Source organism: Xenopus laevis, chromosome 2S (assembly GCF_017654675.1).
Source record: "Xenopus laevis strain J_2021 chromosome 2S, Xenopus_laevis_v10.1, whole genome shotgun sequence".
NCBI lineage: Eukaryota > Metazoa > Chordata > Amphibia > Anura > Pipidae > Xenopus > Xenopus laevis.
Window position 1 is genome coordinate 147,376,828 of NC_054374.1, and position 20,097 is coordinate 147,396,924.

Here is a 20,097-nt window from a genome sequence, read left to right on the forward strand (position 1 = left end):
ATAATGATAGATAATAGACAGACAGACAGACAGACAGACAGACAGACAGACAGACAGACAGATAGATAGATAGATAGATAGATAGATAGATAGATAGATAGATAGATCGATAGTCTGTGTAACTGCTGTACAGAACACCTGTACCTGCCCATTCCATCGGCGATTCTACACAAGTGAAACCAAACCAGAAAAGAACCACATTAAGAAAAAATGTTTATTATTGTTTCTTTCTTTTTTTTTTTACATAAATAAATAAATATGTATATTTATGATATTGACAAACGATACAAAGAAACAACCGTGGTATTTTAGAATTAAACGAAATTTATATTCTCAAGAATCTTACAATATTTCTATAGTGTTGCAAAATCCCGTACATTCATAAAGATGTGATGCTCAATCCTCAGAACCCGACAGCCGTCTCCCACCTGCGTCTGACTCCTTATAATTCCCAATTTCTAGAGGCCAGGCTGTCAGGGGATCATAGGAGATGTAGGCTGAATAACCCCCAAACAAAGTGCATCAGGAGCAGGTTAGTTTCCTACTAGAAATTATATGAAACTCTCTTCTTCAGGGAGATTACCCGGTGGCAGGGAATAGTTTATATCAGGCGTTTATGGGTTGGTGCTTGTCCAGTGGCTGTTTGGTATTTTGTTTTTTTGTTTACCCCACTATGTACAAAGTCATTATATACATTTACATTGGCAGTGCTAATTGTCTGAGAGTCTTGTGATCCTGTGAGTTAGGGACTTGGGGAGAGGTCCCTGAAGCTGGGAGACATATCCAAGTCCTCATCCTCCTCTTCCTCCAGGCACTTGCTGGATAAGGACGAGCACTTACAGCCGTGGGGACTGATCCTGTGGGAGCCTTCCTTCTTGTGCTTCACCCTCCTGTTCTGGAACCAGATTTTCACCTGTTTCTCTGAGAGGTTCAAGTAGGTGGCAATTTCAATGCGCCTGAGCCGCGACAAGTACATGTTGGAGGCAAATTTACGCTCCAATTCTAGGAGTTGGGTGCTGGTGAAGGCTGTGCGCATTCTCTTACTGCTGGGCAGTTGGCTGGCTGAGCTGTCTGGGGGCACATGGAAAAAGAGCTGTCAGTATATCTGCACCTTACACACATCCAATTAAACATTATTTGTATAAGCTTTTACAGAGCTACAGGAATTATGTGTTCTATCCCAAAATACTTTTTCAAGGAACCTACAACTAGAACTGTCACTAATAAACTCATATCCTAACCCCACATTCGGTCAGCTCTTCTGCTAAGGCAGGGATCCCCAATCTTTTATCCATGAGTCATATTCAAATGAAAAAAGAGTTGGGGAGCAAAATAAGCATAAAAAATTGCTGGAATTGAGTACTTGGTAGCCCCTATATGGATTGGCAGCCTACAGGAGACTCTGTTTGGAAGCACACCGGGTTTTTATGCAATAAAAACTTTCCTCCAAGCCTGGAATTCAGAAAAAAGCACCTGCTTTGAGGCCACTGGGAGCAACATCTAAGGACTTGGTGAGCAATATGTTACTCAAGAGCAACTGATTGGGGATCACTGTGCTAAGGCATCCAGTCATCCATATTCCAAGTCCTATATATAACTATTCATTGATTAAGTGTAGCTCCCAGAGCAATCATTGTACATTGTACGTTGTAATAAGTATAAGGGAACTTACCGACAGAGATGCAGTGGAACTGCCTGGGGTCGGGGAGTGGATAGGCTGCCTGGTACAGAGCTGGTCCATGGCTGAGGTTGATGCCAGAAGAAGAGTGCTGCCTGCCCAAGGTTGTGGGACAGTACTGGGTGCCAAAGGAGGTGAAGGAAGCTTTGAGCAGAGGGATGCCAGGTGGAGGTGGGTGCAGGTGGGAGGCAGTGATACACATGGGACACACACACAGGAGTCCGGATTTACGAGAGTGGCAGGACCCAGCTGACAATCCATGCAAGGGGTGAGGGCGGTGCACCGCATAGGGGAACAGAGGAGGGATGTTCTCGTCCTTCTTCTCGTTTGTCTCCCTTAGGATAAGGGAATCCACTAGGAAGGAGTGAGGCATGAGTGCAGTAGCCAGGCTTCGGTTGGTAGAGTGCCAAATTACTGGAGAAGACAAGCAGAGCAGGTGGGAGGCAGAGAGTGTGAGTGTGTGAGCGGTGTTAGAGTTAGTGTTAGAGCGCAGGGTGCTGGCCAGCAGTGTGTGGTGCTGAAACCCTAATCCCGACAATTAAATAGGCTCCGGCCATGTGATCTCGGGTGCACTCAATAGCCTTTTTGTGCCTTTTCTCTTGGCATTCACTCTGCACGCTCCCTCATTATTTCACTTGTTCACTAAATGAACTGCATAATGTACTCAATTCTTGTCAGCCCCACCCATGCCCTGACAGGCATCTCCCACCCTCCTCTTTGCTTTTTGGGGGGGCTGATTTTCTCATTCACTTTCTATTTAATATTCTTTTATCTCTCTCACTCGGGACTGGGGGGGGGCAGTGGTGGGACCCGCTACATTCCCCTCTTATGAAAATATTTCCAGGAATTAATAAGCCCCTTTTCATTATCTGCCCAGCAGCATCCCTTATCCACCAGACACCTGTAGCTTGTGTGTGTGTGTCCCTTATCTCCTGTCATTCTGTCCCCTTCCTACAGTCTACTCACCTTGTGTTGTCACCCCCTCCTCCATTCTGTTATTTCATACCCACCTTAATATGGTACTGACACCTACATACAGGACTTCATTCCTCAATTCATTCCTACATTATATCACCTGTGTTTCACAAACCTATTTCTGATACCTCCCACCAACATTAATCTGTCTCCTTAATACAATTAGCACCTACAAATGACATTATCAGCTCACCTACATTATATTCCCTTGGCCAAACTCATCTAATTCTCTAACTCCATATTCTGTTGCTCACATACCTAATTCTGTCAGTCATACCTACCTGATAATGTTGCACTAGTATACACCTATATATACAATGGTGAAGAAACCGCGCTTTTGTCCAAAATGGTATTCGAGCAGCACCTATAGCATGTGGGTCCACTGGTCCACGTGTGAATTAAAAAAGTCAGGGGGAGTAGGTGCACTACACAACAGTGTTTCGATCTCTAAATCTGAAAAGAAAAAGCAATCCCAATAGTGCAACAGACCTATAACATGGACGCAATGTTTTACATGCGCATCCACCAGGGGTAAGCGACGACGGTAATCTGCCGTTAAAAATTAGACCGACTATACTGCACTATTGTAGCTTTTTCCCTATAGGCACAACATACACGACGCAAGTCCAGGTAAAGTCCTAACACACACAGGCTCGTTAACTACAAGGCTTTTGTGAGTAGTTCTGCATTCTAAAACATTGCGTCCATGTTATAGGTCTTTTGCACTATTGGGATTGCTTTTTCTTTTCAGATTTAGAGATGGAAACACTGTTGTCTAGCGCACCTACTCCCCCTGACTAGTATACACCTATAGATTATATTCTGTCCCTTTATAACCACCCTATTATACTTTTATTCTATGGCATCTTCCCCATTCAACAGATCCACTAAGCACTTGCAGAATACTCTTCTCACTTTGCGCTCCATATTCTTATTTCCTACATATTGCGCTTAGACACCTCCATAATTACTGTGTTGTCGTTTCTTATACCTTCCTTTTTCTGTTACACCTATAACATTCATTGTGTCCAGTAACCCACCTATGTTTTCTCTCTCCTAAATATTTACATTGGTTTCTATCGCCTTAGATTTATCCTGCTGCCCAGTAATGGGGCGATTTAGGTCCAATTATTATCTGCAAGTATGGCTTTTGTAATAATTATAATATAAAATAATAGTTGTAATAATAATTATTTTATTCTCATTATGTTGAGCTATGTATATATATATATAGGTGTCCCAAATAAGGCATGCACTCACCGGTCTTATCCAAGGTGAAAAACGGTGTTTATTCAGCAAAAAACTCCAAACGTTTCGGCTAGCATTCTAGACTTTCTCAATATTAGTGATGGGCGGAATTCGCGGGTAATTTGCGCGATTCGTTGCGGCAAATTTTTTTTCGAAACGCCCGCAAAAATTCGCTGGCGAAAATTCGCCGGCGTCAAAAAAAAAACGGAAAAAATGAGACGCCGGCACCGTTTCGAGAATTTTTCGCGGCACAAATTCGCCCATCACTACTCAATATATATATATACACACTTGTATAATGTATATAGATGTATATATATTCATTATTGTTTCGTTTAATGAAAATAGCAATGCTAGTAATATGGTTATTAATTAATAATTTGTTAATTAATTATCAAAGACTAAGATATTTCTATATATTTTTGTGTTTGCTTGTGTGCAAGTGTGTGCAAGAGAGAGAGAGAGAAATAAGAAGGCTGCTTGGATTTCACTTTCACCATAAATACACAACTATAAGGGAATCACAGGAGGCAATAGCATTTTCTAATCAAATAATCAGCGCATTTATGAAGATAAATAGACTTATATATTCATACTTAGCCCCAAAATCTGCTTGTGTGTGTTATAAGTAATGAAATCTTTTTAATCGCCTTAATAGATAATGCATATTAATAATGACATGGAATATTAAGACCATAGAAAGCCTTTTTGCTTTTTTTTTTATCTTTTTCTCCCCCGAAAAGTAGTTGGGTTGGGCTGAGCAGAAGGACAGGGGGCTATAAACTGGATATTATTGTGGAGCAGAAACCAGCTCTGCACCTGCAAATCAACCCCCTCAGGCAAGAAAACCAGCCAAATGCGCCTTGGGGGAAAGAGTTAACTCAGTGCCCCCCAACCAAAGCCAAAGGGAATATCTTTTTTTTTTAAAAAAAAAAAAAGTTTTTTTTCAGCCTGGACCTCATTGAATGTCATTGAAGAAAGTTGTGAATACAGAATAAAGAGAAGCGAATTAAAGTGTGTGACAGCAGAGGATAAGAAGCACAAAGGCATTTCTGTCACACTTTGGGCAAAATCCGTGGGCTATTTAACCAAGCTTCTCCGCAATGATTGAATTAAGTAATAGGAAAATATTTTCTTTCACTTTAGAGCCATTAGAGGAAAAACTTCAAAGCGAATGGCACTTTCTAATGTCCAGCCGGACAATGGGATCTGTTTGCTGCTCAAATGTTTCGGGGGGATTGTTTGGTAATTATGGGTTCAAACAAACCTGTGAAGTCCTGTGAAACCTTGTTCCACCATTTTTTTTTATTCCTCAAAAGTTTAAATTGTTGCATTTTTAACCACTAAACAAGTAGATTTTTTTTTCAGTCTAAATGAATAGGGAGAGGCCAGATCTGGCCCAATGGACTTCAGGTTTGCGTTTTTGGTACATTAGAAGCTTTGCATGCTGTGACCAGTTATTTGTGGCACATCTGGGGGGTCTGACTGCTTTGAGAAAAATCATTTTTGGCACATGGAGAAAAACCGATTGCTGTAAATACAATTCTTTGAGGCAAACCTAGAGAGTCCACCTACTATAAGGAGAATACTTTTTAGCACATAATAAGGGGGACGGATTGCTTTAAAGGAGAACTAAACCCTAAAAATGAATATGGCTAAAAATGCCATATTTTATATACTGAACTTAATGCACCAGCCTAAAGTTTCAGCTTGTCAATATCAGCAATGATCCAGGACTTCAAACTTGTCAGAGGGGGTCACCATCTTGGAAAGTGTCTGTGACACTCACATGCTCAGTGGGCTCTGAGCAGCTGTTGAGAAGCTAAGCTTAGGGCTCGTCACTAATTATCCAGCAGAAAATGAGGTTGGTCTGTAATATAAGCTGATGCTACAGGGCTGATTATTAAATTCTGATGCTAGTTACACTGGTTTCTGTGCTGCCATGTAGTAATTATCTGTATTAATTACTAATCAGCCTTATATTGTGACATTTCTATGCTATGGGGCACATTTACTTAGCTCAAGTGAAGGATTAGAATGAAAAATACTTCGAATTTCAAAGTATTTTTTTTGGCTACTTCGATTTGAAGGATTTAATCGTTCGATCAAACGATTTTTCATTCGATCGGAAATTGATAGGAAAGCTTTTGCTAGGAAAGCCTATGGGGACCTTCCCCAATGGCTAACATTGGTGTTCGGTAGGTTTTAGGTGGCGAAGTAGGTGGTCAAAGTTTTTTTTAAAGAGACAGTACTTCGACTATCGAATGGTCGAATAGTCGAACGATTTTTAGTTCGAATCGTTCGAAATCGAAGGAATTACGGTAAATCCTTCGACTTCGATATTCATTTACATTGGCAGTAAGTGACAGCAGCACAGAGCATGTACAGTGAATCAGCAGAAAAGAAGATGGGGAGCTACTGGGGCATCTTTGGAGACACAGATCTTTACTGCTAAAGGGCTGTGGTTGCCTTGGGCTGGTACAGAAGCCCAAAACATCATGTACAACATTTCTACCTTCTACTTTAGTTAAGCATTAGTTCTTCTTTAAGGACATTTATTTGTTGCAAAAGCATGGCGGCATTTACCAGGCAGTTACCATACAGACTAACAATAGACATTTTTACATAAAATGACTATGCGTATTCGGTTTACAAATTACCATTTGCTTTGATAATGACATCTAAGGCTAAAATAGTTAAGCATGTCATTGCATTCCTAAATAACAGCTACAATCCTGTCTCTCGTAAACCTTCAGTGTTAAAGTCCCTGTCTCTGCATTCAGGGCTACAGTTTTACACCCACAGTAAATAGAGCTAAAAATAATCCGACATAACGAAGGAACTAGAACATTTTCATCTAAACAGTTACCATCAGAAAATAGTCTTATTTAAATTGTTATTATTATTATTATTATTATGGTACACAGTTTAGAAGTAGTAAATTCCCCTTTACCAACCCTTTTCTGTTCTAAGATCCCCAGTATAGAAGGGCAGCAAATTTATATTTATAAGAGAGCCAAGCATAGCAAGAAATATATAGAATATAGATATTCCACTGAATAAAGCCTAAATAGATGCATCTTTCCTTCACTTTTAATTGTTCCATTAACACTAGTGAGCAGTCACAATTTGTGAAGTAAAGCCAATCATTAAAAAAAATCAGATATATTAAGTGTTTTCTTCCACTGCTCACTAGTGTATAGTGATGGGCGAATTTGTGGCATTTTGTGAATTTCCAGCGAAATTTTGCGAAACAGTGAAAAATTTGCAAAACTGCGATGGCATCTGGTTTTTATCGCCGGCGTCCGTTTTTTTGGAAGCTGGTGTTTGGTTTTTTACACGCTGGTGAATTTTCGCTGGTGAATTTTCGCTGGCGAATTTTAGCGGCGCTTTCATTAATTTATTCGCTGGCGGCAAATCGCAGGAATTCCATGCGAGTTCGCGCCTGCTGAATAAATTCACCCATCACTATTCACAAAGCAACCCTGGCACAATATTTTTGAGCCCTATGAATGTGGTTTGTAATTAGTGCAAACTGTTATGGCATAGGGCTGAATTAATTGGGAGGCACACGCGAGTCGAGGCACACGTCTTGGTTTGTAAATATACTAAGAATTCTACAAAATTAAGAGGCGTTTGTTGAGGGTAATGATGGGTGACACCCTGATGACATCTACAAACAGAGATTAAATGTGCCTGAAAGTAACAGTGCGCCCAGTGGTGCGTTGTTAATAGGATCAGCTCAATCACTCGCTTGTGTCTTACACTAGTGAAAAGGTTCGTGCCCACCTCCAGCCAGTAAGTCCATGACACATCTTTAAATTTAAATCTTATTTAAAGTATTATTATTATGGTACACAGTTTAGATGTGGTAAATTCCCCTTTACTTTGCTTTACAGCTTGATTACAATGTGAGCAAAGAGAAATTAAAAATGTAACTGTTTAGCTTAGTCTTTTGAGGGGAACATGTAATAATATCAATGTAGCCCAAACAGCGCTCCTCTGTGATTAATTTAATTATTATTGCATTATTATTTATTAAATTAATCAATTATTGTTTAATTATTATTAATTTAATTAGTAACTAATTTAAACATAGAAGTATCACTGATGGCTGGCCATGTAATAATATTTAGGGCACCTTACATCAATCACATCAGTCCCATCTATCTATCTATCTATCTATCTATCTATCTATCTATCAATCTATCTATCTATCTATCTATCTATCTATCTATCTATCTATCTAAGCAGCTCCTCCTGGGTGTCTCCAGGAGATCTTGTATATCCTTTTTTATATAGTGCTGAGTCTGCTCAATCTGAAGCACCTTACATCATTCATATCAGTCCCATCTATCTATCTATCTATCTATCTATCTATCTATCTATCTATCTATCTATCTATCTATCTATCTATCATCATCATCTATTTATCTATCTATATTGCATGAATTTCTATTTATTTAAAATACAAATAACACATTAGGTTTAAGCACATTGATTTTTTAGGGATAGGATCCAGTTATAAGAACAAATGGCATCTTATCTATTGGCAATACACAGAATGTATAGGTGTAAGCTCTTTACATTTTTCAATATCTGCCAATCATCTCTCTAGCAATCTATCTATCCTTTCAACCATCCATTATCTATCTATCATCTACCAATCCATCCATCCATTATCTATCTATCTATCTATCTATCTATCTATTATCTATCTATCTATCTATCTATCTATCATCTATCTATCTATCTATCATCTATCTATCTATCTATCTATCTATCTATCTATCTATCTATCTATCTATCTATCTATCTATCATCTATCTATCATCTACAGTATCTGTCTATCTATCTACAGGTATCTATCTATCTATCTATCTATCTATCTATCTATCCAATTCTTAGTTGGCCAGCCTATACGTCCTACATAAAAACCACAATGAACAGGGGCATTCTCATTCTATTTTTATGGAAAGTGGTGGCATTTGATGATGGACATTTAGTCTTTCACTATTCTAATTGACAGAGGAGCAGCAGTCAAAATGCTGAAAAATATTTATGCCAGGCACATTTTAGGACACTGGAGGGTAGCCATCCTCTCACCACCCAACAGTGGTGAGAGGTTGGAGGGTGGATGGATGGAAGGGAAAAGTGTGTGCATGGCCGGAGGGTTTAATTGCTAATTCGGACCTAAAGCAAGCTGCTGCGGCTTATTCTCCTCTACAGGCTAAACATCTCTGTGCATGGTTGGTGTTGCGCTTCCCTTTCTGATAAACAGGCCAGAGTTGGGACAATACAAAGGGTGATATTTAATTATATCAATATATGATCAAGCATAGAATTTGCCTGGTAGGAAGGAGAAGTGAAACTATAAAGGAAAGCTTAATATTAAATTTGATGGACACTTGGAAGTCATTTTATCATGAGCTAACCATATTGTATGCCATGTACTTACAGATGGAACGCTGGCTTCACCATCTAGTGTACATACATGTATCTGGGTCCTTGGGTTTCAATTCATTAGCAGGTAAAAAGGCTCATTTACCAAATGCAGGGCAGGGTTCAACGTCCAAAACAAAACAGGCTTGCCTCAATGCACCACAATTTCTGCTCTTGGTGCCCTGCCTAGTGGGTTGCTTTCCAGAATGGAACTTGAGAAGCTGCACCTTCTTATAAATACAACATTGCCTGTGTGTTGCAACTGGCACTGGGTTCATGTGCAGTACAGCAATAGTAAATTTTGGAAACCCGGTCCAGCCAGCGGCACCTGGGAGAACAAGAAAGATGGAGCCACCACTGTCTGCACAAAGTACCCTGGGCTATGAAGATTTTTTTCAAGAAGTTTGCTCAATGTAGGGTGTCTAAAAAACTGGCACCCCAAAGTGTTTTTTTTTTTATTGCTCCTAAAATACAGTCACTGCAGAGCTTCTAGTTTAGGAATACCCAAACAGAAGCCTTCCAGATGTTTTTGTGCCAGCGTCACCCCAGACAGGCAGGACATTCCTCATATCTTGAGATTATACAGACAGATAATGGATAGATAGATAGATAGATAGATAGATAGATAGATAGATAGATAGATAGATAGATAGATAGATAGATAATAGATAGATATATGATAGATAGATAGATAGATAGATAGATAGATAGATAGATAGATAGATAGATAGATAGATAGATAGATAGATAGATAGATAGATAATGGATGGATGGATTGGTAGATGATAGATAGATAATGGATGGTTGAAAGGATAGATAGATTGCTAGAGAGATGATTGGCAGATATTGAAAAATGTAAAGAGCTTACACCTATACATTCTGTGTATTGCCAATAGATAAGATGCCATTTGTTCTTATAACTGGATCCTATCTCTGTTCTTAATTTGGCACTGGGAAAGAAGCTGCTATGATGTCTCTCCATACTGTCGCAGTAAATTTCCTGCTCCCTTAGGGTGTTTTCACTTTCACTGGTTCATTTATTATTGGGGAAACTCACCTGCTGTATGGAGGGAGACTACCAGTAAAAAAGAGAACAGTCCCAGACTTTTGCCATATAGCTGACACTATGACTGCAGATGGGGCACAGTTGTGAGATCTGCTGTATGGTTCCAGCTCCCCAACCCCTTGCTACCGTCCATCACAAGCTAAGATTGAGAGCTGCAACTACCCCCCAATATGGTGGGGGCCCAGTTCCCTAATGTTAAGCCATTATTCTAAGGGGGACTTGAACCATCATACACATGGGGCCCAGGTGCACTGATATGAGCCTTTTCAGCTAAGGGAGAAGATCAGCTGAGTAAACCAGCCACTCCAAGTAACCAATTTTCAACCAGACTTAGACTATGAAAGATACAGGAATAATAAGTATTAGAAGTGAAAATATAAAGAGAAATGACAGGACCTGTTGACAATTGTGAAGGCAACTAAAAACTTTTAGACTTTTCCTTATTCACCAAAACTACTGGACAATGAAAACAAACAGTGCATTAAACCAAAAAGTCATAATTATCTATATAAATGTTGCACAGCCTGGGGCCATTGAGGCATGCTGGGAGCTGTAGTTCAGAATTATTCAGGGAGCTGCTGCAGGTTGGAAAGCCCATAAAAGTCAATAGAACTTGTATTAATGGCTGACACAATGGAGTGGCTTCTACCAGCAATTACCCATTGTTGGACCATGAGAAATTAGCCTGATAATGTACTTCGCAATGGCTGGTCTCTGGATTGCCTTGGGTCATATTTATGTAAACAGGGGGATTGTGGTAGCCAAGGGCAGGTGTTGGCACAGAGTCTCTCTGCTGAGCCCAGGACACTACAAAGAAGCATCAATATTGTCTGGTTCGGGCCTTTATTTCTCCCAACTACAATGCGGCAACACAAACTTGTCATTTTTATTTGTCACCCACTTTTGTTTTAGTGCGCTACACCTCACACGGAAGCCTCCCCTTCCCAACCCACTTGCATGGGCGGCTAGTCCAGGACAAAGCTTTAAGAGATCATCAATACAACAAAGATCACAAAAGGGGTAGCCGGCTTTATCAGCTGTATTCATGTAGCCTGGGCCTGTTCCCCTGTTCCAGTGTTAATGTAGCCGTGCAAGCTCCACCCTCTAATGGCCTTAAAGGTTTGTAGCATTTACTGCTAATTGCAAAGACTTTTTAAAAAGACAAAGGGGAACACACCACGGATTAGTAGCCTCCATAAAAATGACAATAAACAACAAACTGTCTGTATAATTTCAATAACAACTTCGGCGAATTTATACAAATTTACCTTTTAGGCTCATTCTGCATCACTTATTGCGCGTATTTATGTTATTATTTATATGGCGCCACCGTCACCTTCGTAGGCATTGCTGCAATTTTCTTACAATGCATTAAGAGTACAGACAAGGGAGGGGTTGTGCCAGCAAATGAATATATATACAGGTATAGGATTCCTTATCCGGAAACCCGATATCCAGAAAGCTCCGAATTATGGAATGGCCATCTCCCATAGACTCCATTTTATCCAAATAATCCAAATTTTTAAAAATGATTTCCTTTTTCTCTGTAATGATAAAACAGTAGCTTGTTCTTGATCCAAACTAAGATATAATTAATCTTTATTGGAAGCAAAACCAGCCTATTGGGTTTATTTAATGTTTAAATGAATTTCTATTAGACTTAAGGCATGAAGACCCAAATTACGGAAAGATTCGTTATCCGGAAAACCCCAGGCCCCGAGCATTCTGAATAACAGGTCCCGTACCTGTATATGCACCTCCATATGATATTTAGTACCAGGGGGTGTGAGAGTCAAAAAAGGAAGGAGAACTCTGCCCCCCAGAGCTTACAATCTAACCCCTATATGTGATAAAAGGCACAAAGTTTCCCCAGAAGCATTTATCCATTGTAACCAAGATGTTTGCTTTTTAACAGTTGACCACTAAATGCTGGCACTAAGGGCTGAAGTCTGAAACTTGCAGGGTTTACCTGCGTATCCAATTTGGGTTTGGATCAGGCAAACAATATAACCCAGATTGACCATGTGACCTGCTTTAGAGCCACCACTGCTTGTCTTCTCTTTGTTACTCCTTATATACACTGTCCAACAAAAACTGTACCTAAATAGCTTTGTATAGAGAGATCATAGATGGATCTAATGAGCCTAAGGGTAAATTCACACTGGGCGATTCGGGGAGATTTAGTCTCCGAACGCCTTCCCTCACTCTTGCGCTGGCTAAAATGAAAAATCACTGGCGCTAAGCACAAGCGGCAATTCGTTTTCCGAAGTCGCTCGAAGTTTCCTCGTGAGGCAAAAGGCTTTATCTAAAGTACCATCCAGACAAGAACATAAAACAACAGAAATTTGCAAATACATCCAGAAAAAGATTGAACAGCTTGAGGCTGGTGAGAGTTTAAGCAATTTGAGTCAGGCCACCCCTATCAGCCAGTACAGTTCACACATTAGTAATAGTTTTAGAAACTGGACTCAAGGGTCTCAAAGCAGACAGTCCAGAGAGCTTTTCTGACTATTGGGCCAAATGGGATGAACAGGCATTCAACCATAAAAAAGAGGGTTCTTCAGAGAAGACCTGGCAAAAGTCAAAGGACTTAAAAAGGAAATAGTTTTTTTAACCATTTGGCTAATATCATTGTCATTTCCTATTGCTTTATAGGGAAAAAAATCCTTAATAATGGAAGAATATATGATTGTGGAATGAAAGCAGTATAATGAAGAACGCGTAACCATGGCAACGACTGTGCCTAAATAGGAAGAGTGCTGTGAGTACGATAGAAGCCTTTGAGGAAGTCCATAGTGACAAAACTCGTCAGGCGGGGCTTAGCGACCTCAGCCAGGGTGCACCCGGGAAAGACACACGCTGTGAGGAGAGGATTCTGCCGGCTTGTAACAAACTGAACCCCAAGCGCAGTGGATCGGGCAAGAGTATTGGGCACCTGGAAAAGACTGCTATATGTCCATTCTACTTGTTTTTATGTGAGTGTGTTTTTAACTTATGCACTATTTATTAAAGAAACGTTTTTACACTATATGAAGCGCTCTTCCTTTAGCAAACTTGGACAGCACTAGAATAGGAGTAGTGAACAAACCCACAGATAGGCGCATAATCAATCTAAACGTCTGTGAGTACCCACCTTCCCCTGATGGTGACCCTTTAAAAAACAAGGCTAATTCTACTTTTGGTGGATGTTGGAGTGGGTCCCACAAGTAATATAGTGCTCAGTTACGGAACTAGAGGGGGCGGGCCCTGGTGCAGGACGTGCAGCCGGGCCCCCGCCCCCCTCCGTACACCCGGAACTGGCCGGGGAACATGCAGCGGGCGGACTGCCGGGGGGCCTGAGGGGGTGCGGGCCCTGGCCCGCTCGCACCCCCTGCTCCCCCGGTAGTTCCGCCCCTGATAGTGCTTTGCACAAAGAGGTGGCTGACTACCAAAATATACTACACTATATTACTACCATTTTGTTTTTTTGTCTTCCCCTGGGCTTCCTTGCGAAGCACTGTTTTACAGATTGTTTGATTAAAAGTCAAAGGACGACCGTAGCAAGAGAACACACTCAAACCCTCAAGAAGCTGAAAGGTGGTTCAGACAAGCTGAGTGTGATTTAAAAGATGCAGAACATGATGCCGGACATCAACATACAGAATGGGTGTTTTTTAAAATACACCAAACTGTGGAAAAAGCTTTGTTTTCTGCTCAGTATATCAAATGCGGGAATGTTGATACAAATGTTAACATATATTCTTTAGCCAGCAACGTTTCTACATATGATGGCTGTCTGAATGGCATCAATGAGTAAGTGCTACAGATGCAAAGACATGGAGTAGACAAGCTAAAAACACAGTATCCCAATTATCACAGCCCACCGGGCATCCCAACGATTGTATTCTACAGGATAAATAGCAGGAAGTCGTTGGTTTGAAAATAAAGTTGTATGTATATCAGTAATGGACATAGATCACATTTAATTAAGTTTTAGTATGTTGCAGATGTAATTAGTCTAAGCAACTTTGCTGCTGGTCTGGTTTTTCTTGGGTTCCTGTTTGTCCTTTTGGTTGATAGGGTTGGTGACACCAGCACACATAAAGCACATTAATTGTGACATGAGATTATTACAGGTAATATAACCTTGACTGCCTTTGCCCAGGCCTGTGTTCATTAACCTTCATTCTGACTTTCATACAGGTACCTTGTGGCTACTAAGTAGTTTAATCTTTAAATTCCATACCGGAAAGCCACAGAACAAAAAAGGTAAACACACATCACAAATTCACCATTGTTTTCTGTTTTGTATAATCTTATATAATACACAAAAGCTATAAATATCTTGTAAATGATATCCTTATAAACGGTGAGTTCTGATGTCATCAGTTATAAACGGTGAGTTCTGATGTCATCAGTTATAAATGGTGAGTTCTGATGTAATTTCTGTCACATGGCTCACTGAAATTTGTGTATTATAATAAATAAAGTACCCCCAGTTGCAAAATATGAGGATATTAGAAGTTACCTCAGAGTTCCATGGCCTTCGGCCTCGTTTTTTTATATGGTCATGAAACTCCTCGGTAACTTATAATATCCTTATATTTTACAAGAGGGGGTACTTTATTCACTATATAATCTACAGTCTGGTCATTTCCCTATGGGATCAGACTGTAAATTATATCCTTATAAGCGGCGCGTTCTGACGTCAGAACGCAGCATTCTGGGTTCAGGGGTTGCCTGCCGCCGAATTTGACGCCGCACGTCCAAATTTGACACCGCCGCATTAAAATTGAATGCCGGCACACCCGATTTGGACGCCAGCAACAAGAATTGGACGCCGACCCCTCCGACATTTCACACAAAATGTAGATTATAATGCATAATGTACCCCCTACTGAAATTTATAAAGATATTAGAAGTCACCTCGGAGTCATGTGACCTGTATAAAAGCACGGGGCCGAACTCCTCGGTGACATAATATCTTTATAAATTACAGTAGAGGGTACATTATCCACTATATAATACATAAAAGCCATGAATATCTTGTTAATAATATCCTTATAAACGGTGATTAGTGATGTCATCAGTTATAAACGGTGAGTAGTGATGTCATTTTTGTCACATGACTCAATAAAACTTGTGAATTATAATAAATAAAGTCCTGGAACTCCTCGGTGACTCATACAACACTCACAGGTCTTTAGTGAAAAAAGACTATTCGTTTATTGCTGATATATATATACATAATCCATCCAGTAGAAACCGCACTCACGGGTCTTATATATATTAAACGTTTTTTATTAACAAGCTAGAGGCTATCGTTTCGGCCTATTCCTAGGCCTTTCTCAAAGTACACAACTCTCAGTGAAAATCCCATATATACAGACATTGGCTGGAAAACAGCTGATGTAATAATGACGTATCATCCTCGTCACCACTGAGTGACTAACATAAAAACATATCATAAATAACACTGAGTTATAAAATACAATAATTATTATAACACAATAATTAAAAACATCCTATCTCATCCACTACATTTCACCTCAGATAAAAACAAGGTACAATGTAGCTTTGTCACATTCTCATAATAGTAACAAAATAATCTCTTTTACTAAAGTATCATTCTTTGAGCTACGTTTAAAGTGTGTCAAGGGGTTCTATAAATCCAGATCTCTATATTTTGTGTTTTATCTTATGCTTACATTGCACCACAGATTTCGGGCCTGGTTTCCCCTTCAATCTGTATTGTAATTTATTACTGTTCCTAAATATACCTGCCTCGATTCACTCCCCTTAAATCTTTTTAGTTAGTTTTGGTTTCAATTTTAATCAATTTTAATTAATTGGGATTTTACCTCAGGATAGGGCCTGCCATACTCTTCAATCTACTTAAATGGTTAAAAGTTCATTATAATTTGATGCTATTCCGTTCACTCTATACACCTACCTCCCCTTCAACTTCTTAAGATTTATTATTCGTAGTTATACTAAATGTACCTGCCCCGCCTCGACTGCTTCTACTGATGTCATGAATTGTCAACAATTCAATATATCACTCGCAGTCTAAACAAGGTCGGACTGTGGGTCCCACCAGGACTACTGTCCAGGGCCCCCCCCCGCCCCCCTACTATGACGCGCTGAGTGGGTGCACACAAAGGCGCCACTCGGCGCACTAGCGTGCTGGCGCAGAATGCGCTGCGCTGATGGCGCTGCGAGAACCTATTTGGTGAGTGTTCACTGTCGTTGCTCACCCTGTGCCCCGGTTTTAAAACTCATATGTATAGAAACGGATTCGCACACACTCAAGTTAATGCAGTCGGGGAGTATCCCCTTTTATTTAGCCACCAAACATTGAATGTTTGGTGGCTTAATAAAAGGGCATACTCCCTGACTGCATTAACTTGAGTATGTGTGGATCCGTTTCTATACGCATGGGTTGCTAGGGGACCCGGCCTGGTCAATGGAAGAACGCACCACCATTGCAGGACTGGTGAACTACAGGTGTGTGCGTTAAGAAAAATTACATTGTATTCCGGTGTTATAACTGCCATGCTGGCCCACGCTCCAGTTTTTAGAAGCATAAAATAAGGCTGGGACTTGCAACTTGACTATGAGCTGCAATCAAATCCTTGTGTGTGGGGGAACTATTAATACTCTCCTTAGTAAGATGCAAGGGAAACATCCTCTGTATCCCTATTAAAAGACTTCCGTGGCCGACATAAACCAAAGGGACATTGGAAAATACCCAGATATTACCGCTCCTGGTTGACTCTTTAATTACAGTATCGCCTGTATATTAGGGGCAGTTATTTTACTTAAATAAAATGAAGTCTTATGGGAGACGGCCTATCAACTTTATTGACAAATCAACCAGATATTGCAAGAATTTAACATATACACCTTCTGTGAATGGGAACAATTTTCTGGAGACACTTTCCGCAAGCGTTAAGTTCCCTTTCTGCAAGCAATGTTGACACTTTTTTCCTCTTTCGGGCTGTCATTTGCCAGGACTAAACATGGAAGAAGGAAGTGATAAGGAAATGGGAGCTTCCACAAATAAAGGAGGGGATGGAAATGCGGATAGCCCTCCGGAGACCGCACCGGCACACGTAGTTTCTTCCACTGCCGAAGAGCCAGTTTGCAAAACGAATCGCAAGAGTAAGGGTACCTGTGGTTTATTTTGTATTAAGGAGGGGCACACTGGCGGCATGGGGAATATCTGGCTGCTAGTTCGCTATTGTCCTGTTTTGGAATCTGCATGTGCTGCAGAATGCCGGACAGCTAATCCCTGTAGAGCTGTATAGCAATAGACACATGCAGGCAGCATGGAAGGTGCCACATCCCTGGGCTACGTAGCTCTGAAGTGATGGAAGCATAGCCTATTGCATTTTTTTTTTTTTTTTGAAAATATTTTATTTGATTTTCATGTAACAAGTGATAACAGTATGACAGCAAATATAATGCAGGTGAAGTCCTATTGCATTGATCTGCTGCCTCACAAAATATTCACAACCCTCTATAAACAAACAGCAGCCTTTTATATAAATGAGATATGGAGAGTCAAAGCAGCTAAGCTTTTCTGGTGTTGCCCCCACCCAAGTGTGTTAACTACCGCAACAATGTTGAATGCTGTGAGTAGGAAAATCACCCATGTACTGGCCAGTGGATATGTCACTTCTAAAGCTGCTGCTGAATACTGGATGTCTTTGTGAATTAGAAATACATCACTTTACTTTACAACATGTGAATATGACACAGACCCATCAAGTTCAGTTGCTCCAATAATTCCGTTCGATCTTGTTAGTATCACAACTGCAATTTAACAAACACATATATGTAAAAAAACAGGGACGGCGAACAGCAGAACAGTGAGCAACCGGACAAACAGAAAGGAATCTGTAGATTGACAGGAAAACATTCCCCACCTTTCCCTTCTCTACATTTCTGGGAGACAGACAATTTGTAAAGCTGAGCAAGTACAGGAGGGTGGTCTGTCCCTGTGGCTGAGCATGTGCAGGTGCCTATGGCATGTCAGAGAGCTCATCTACACCCCTCACATTCCAGCAGCATTCACTGCTCTCCCATACAGTGGCTTCAGCCTGTGTCCAAGATCTCTGAGCTGCTGCACCACAAGTTATTTCAACACTCTCTCAGAATCTGCGAGAGACGACCCCCCCACACACACACACAGAGGAAGAACAGCTGGAGTCGGGTTTATCTGCTTGGCAGAAAGCATCCGAGAAAGTTCTTCTTCCAAGAGGTAATTGATTCCTTGCTCTGCACATACCCCCAAGCTGCTTCTTATCTTACAAGTAGCATGTCGTGGAGCTCACCGCCATCATGGAGAGCCCTTTCTACTCACTCCTAAAGCTGGCCATAGATGTTGAGATCTTTAAAAGATCAGATCCTGATCATGAGACCACGATCTTCTCAGAACGATCGTACAATAGTACGAATTTACCATCAACTAAAAAGACCAATTTGCCAGGAAAACAAAGGGGAGCTGCCTGCTTGGCCCTGCAAACATAGAGATATTGCACTGGGGCCGACAAAGATTTTTTGACCTGGCCGATCAATTTCCTGACGGATGTCGGCCGACAAATCGTAAGATGTACGATCGTTCGAATCCCACTAACCGCACGATAATTTCGAAGGATTGGTCGGACTTCCCTAAAATCGGTCGTTCGGCAAGAAGAATCGTTGCGTCTATGGGGACCTTAACTCATCTTCTAGGTTGCAGATCCCATCAGGTAGTTTCCCCACTGCCTAAAGCGCCAGCTTTACAGAAGAGCTACGAGCGCCGGCGATTCAATGACAGTGTGCGTTTCTATGGCAACGGCGATGCTTGATGATAATTATATCGGATCTTGGAAATCTGGCAACCCTTCCATACATCTGCGAAAATGTTTGTAAACCTGTTTGCAAACCGCCCTTCACTCACTTGTAGCCAGCGCTCAATTTGCTTGTTGAAGAAGGATGCTGGGCAAGTACGAGCGCAGCAGACATTTTTGTTTGCTCTGTTGCTATCTGCCCCTGCACAGGAGAAGCTGGGCGGGGACAAGCACAAGCAGCCCTGAGAAGGACCCCGGCGTGATTGTTGTGGTGCCAAGATTACGTCGATAACCAGCGCCTCCCCCTAAGCACGCCCAGTCTTTCTTAGAGTTGGGTGCATTTTGGTCTAGATGCCCCACAGTTCCTTGATTTATTGTCGTTGGTAGGAGCACAAGAGATGTCTGGCCCAAATCCTTTATTCTTGGCAAATGGAGTCCTTCCATGAAAATCTGCTCAGGAACTGTTATTTGTATTTGAGTTTGCTCCACAATTTTATAAAGTGGCTCATCTGGGATCTTTTTCTGCTTAGTCTTTAGACTCGCTCAAAGCTGTTCAATTAGCCATTAGCTGTATGTTTACATTGATCCAACTAAATCAATAGAAATTCTGTTGCTTAAATCTGTTAATAATGCTTTAAGGGACGCTAATATGTAGTTTTAGCTAACATCCCTTCAAAAGGTGCATCATGATGACCAATTAGGTATTTTGTAAGAAATAAAAACATATATCTTGTGTATCCCTATACAGCTACATGACCTTGTTGGACCAGGTTGCTAAGATATTTGATGATTAGACAACCCAAGTTCTGAGCTAATTTTGGCTGGTCCAATCGTTTAGCTCTTTGGCTAAAGATCATATCCTATAGTGGAAC

At 40.8% G+C, this 20,097-nt stretch overlaps 1 protein-coding gene across 1 annotated transcript; it reads right to left on the reverse strand.

The window, feature by feature from the left end:
- Window positions 1–315: 315 nt before the first annotated feature.
- Window positions 316–2,966, reverse strand: gsx1.S (GS homeobox 1 S homeolog). The gene is made up of 2 exons (XM_018248749.2): window positions 1,673–2,966; window positions 316–1,071 (listed from the first exon to the last, which is right to left on the reverse strand). Exons 1-2 carry the CDS (start codon window positions 2,049–2,051, stop codon window positions 743–745), a joined length of 708 nt encoding a protein of 235 aa, XP_018104238.1. The 5' UTR covers window positions 2,052–2,966; the 3' UTR covers window positions 316–742.
- Window positions 2,967–20,097: the final 17,131 nt, after the last annotated feature.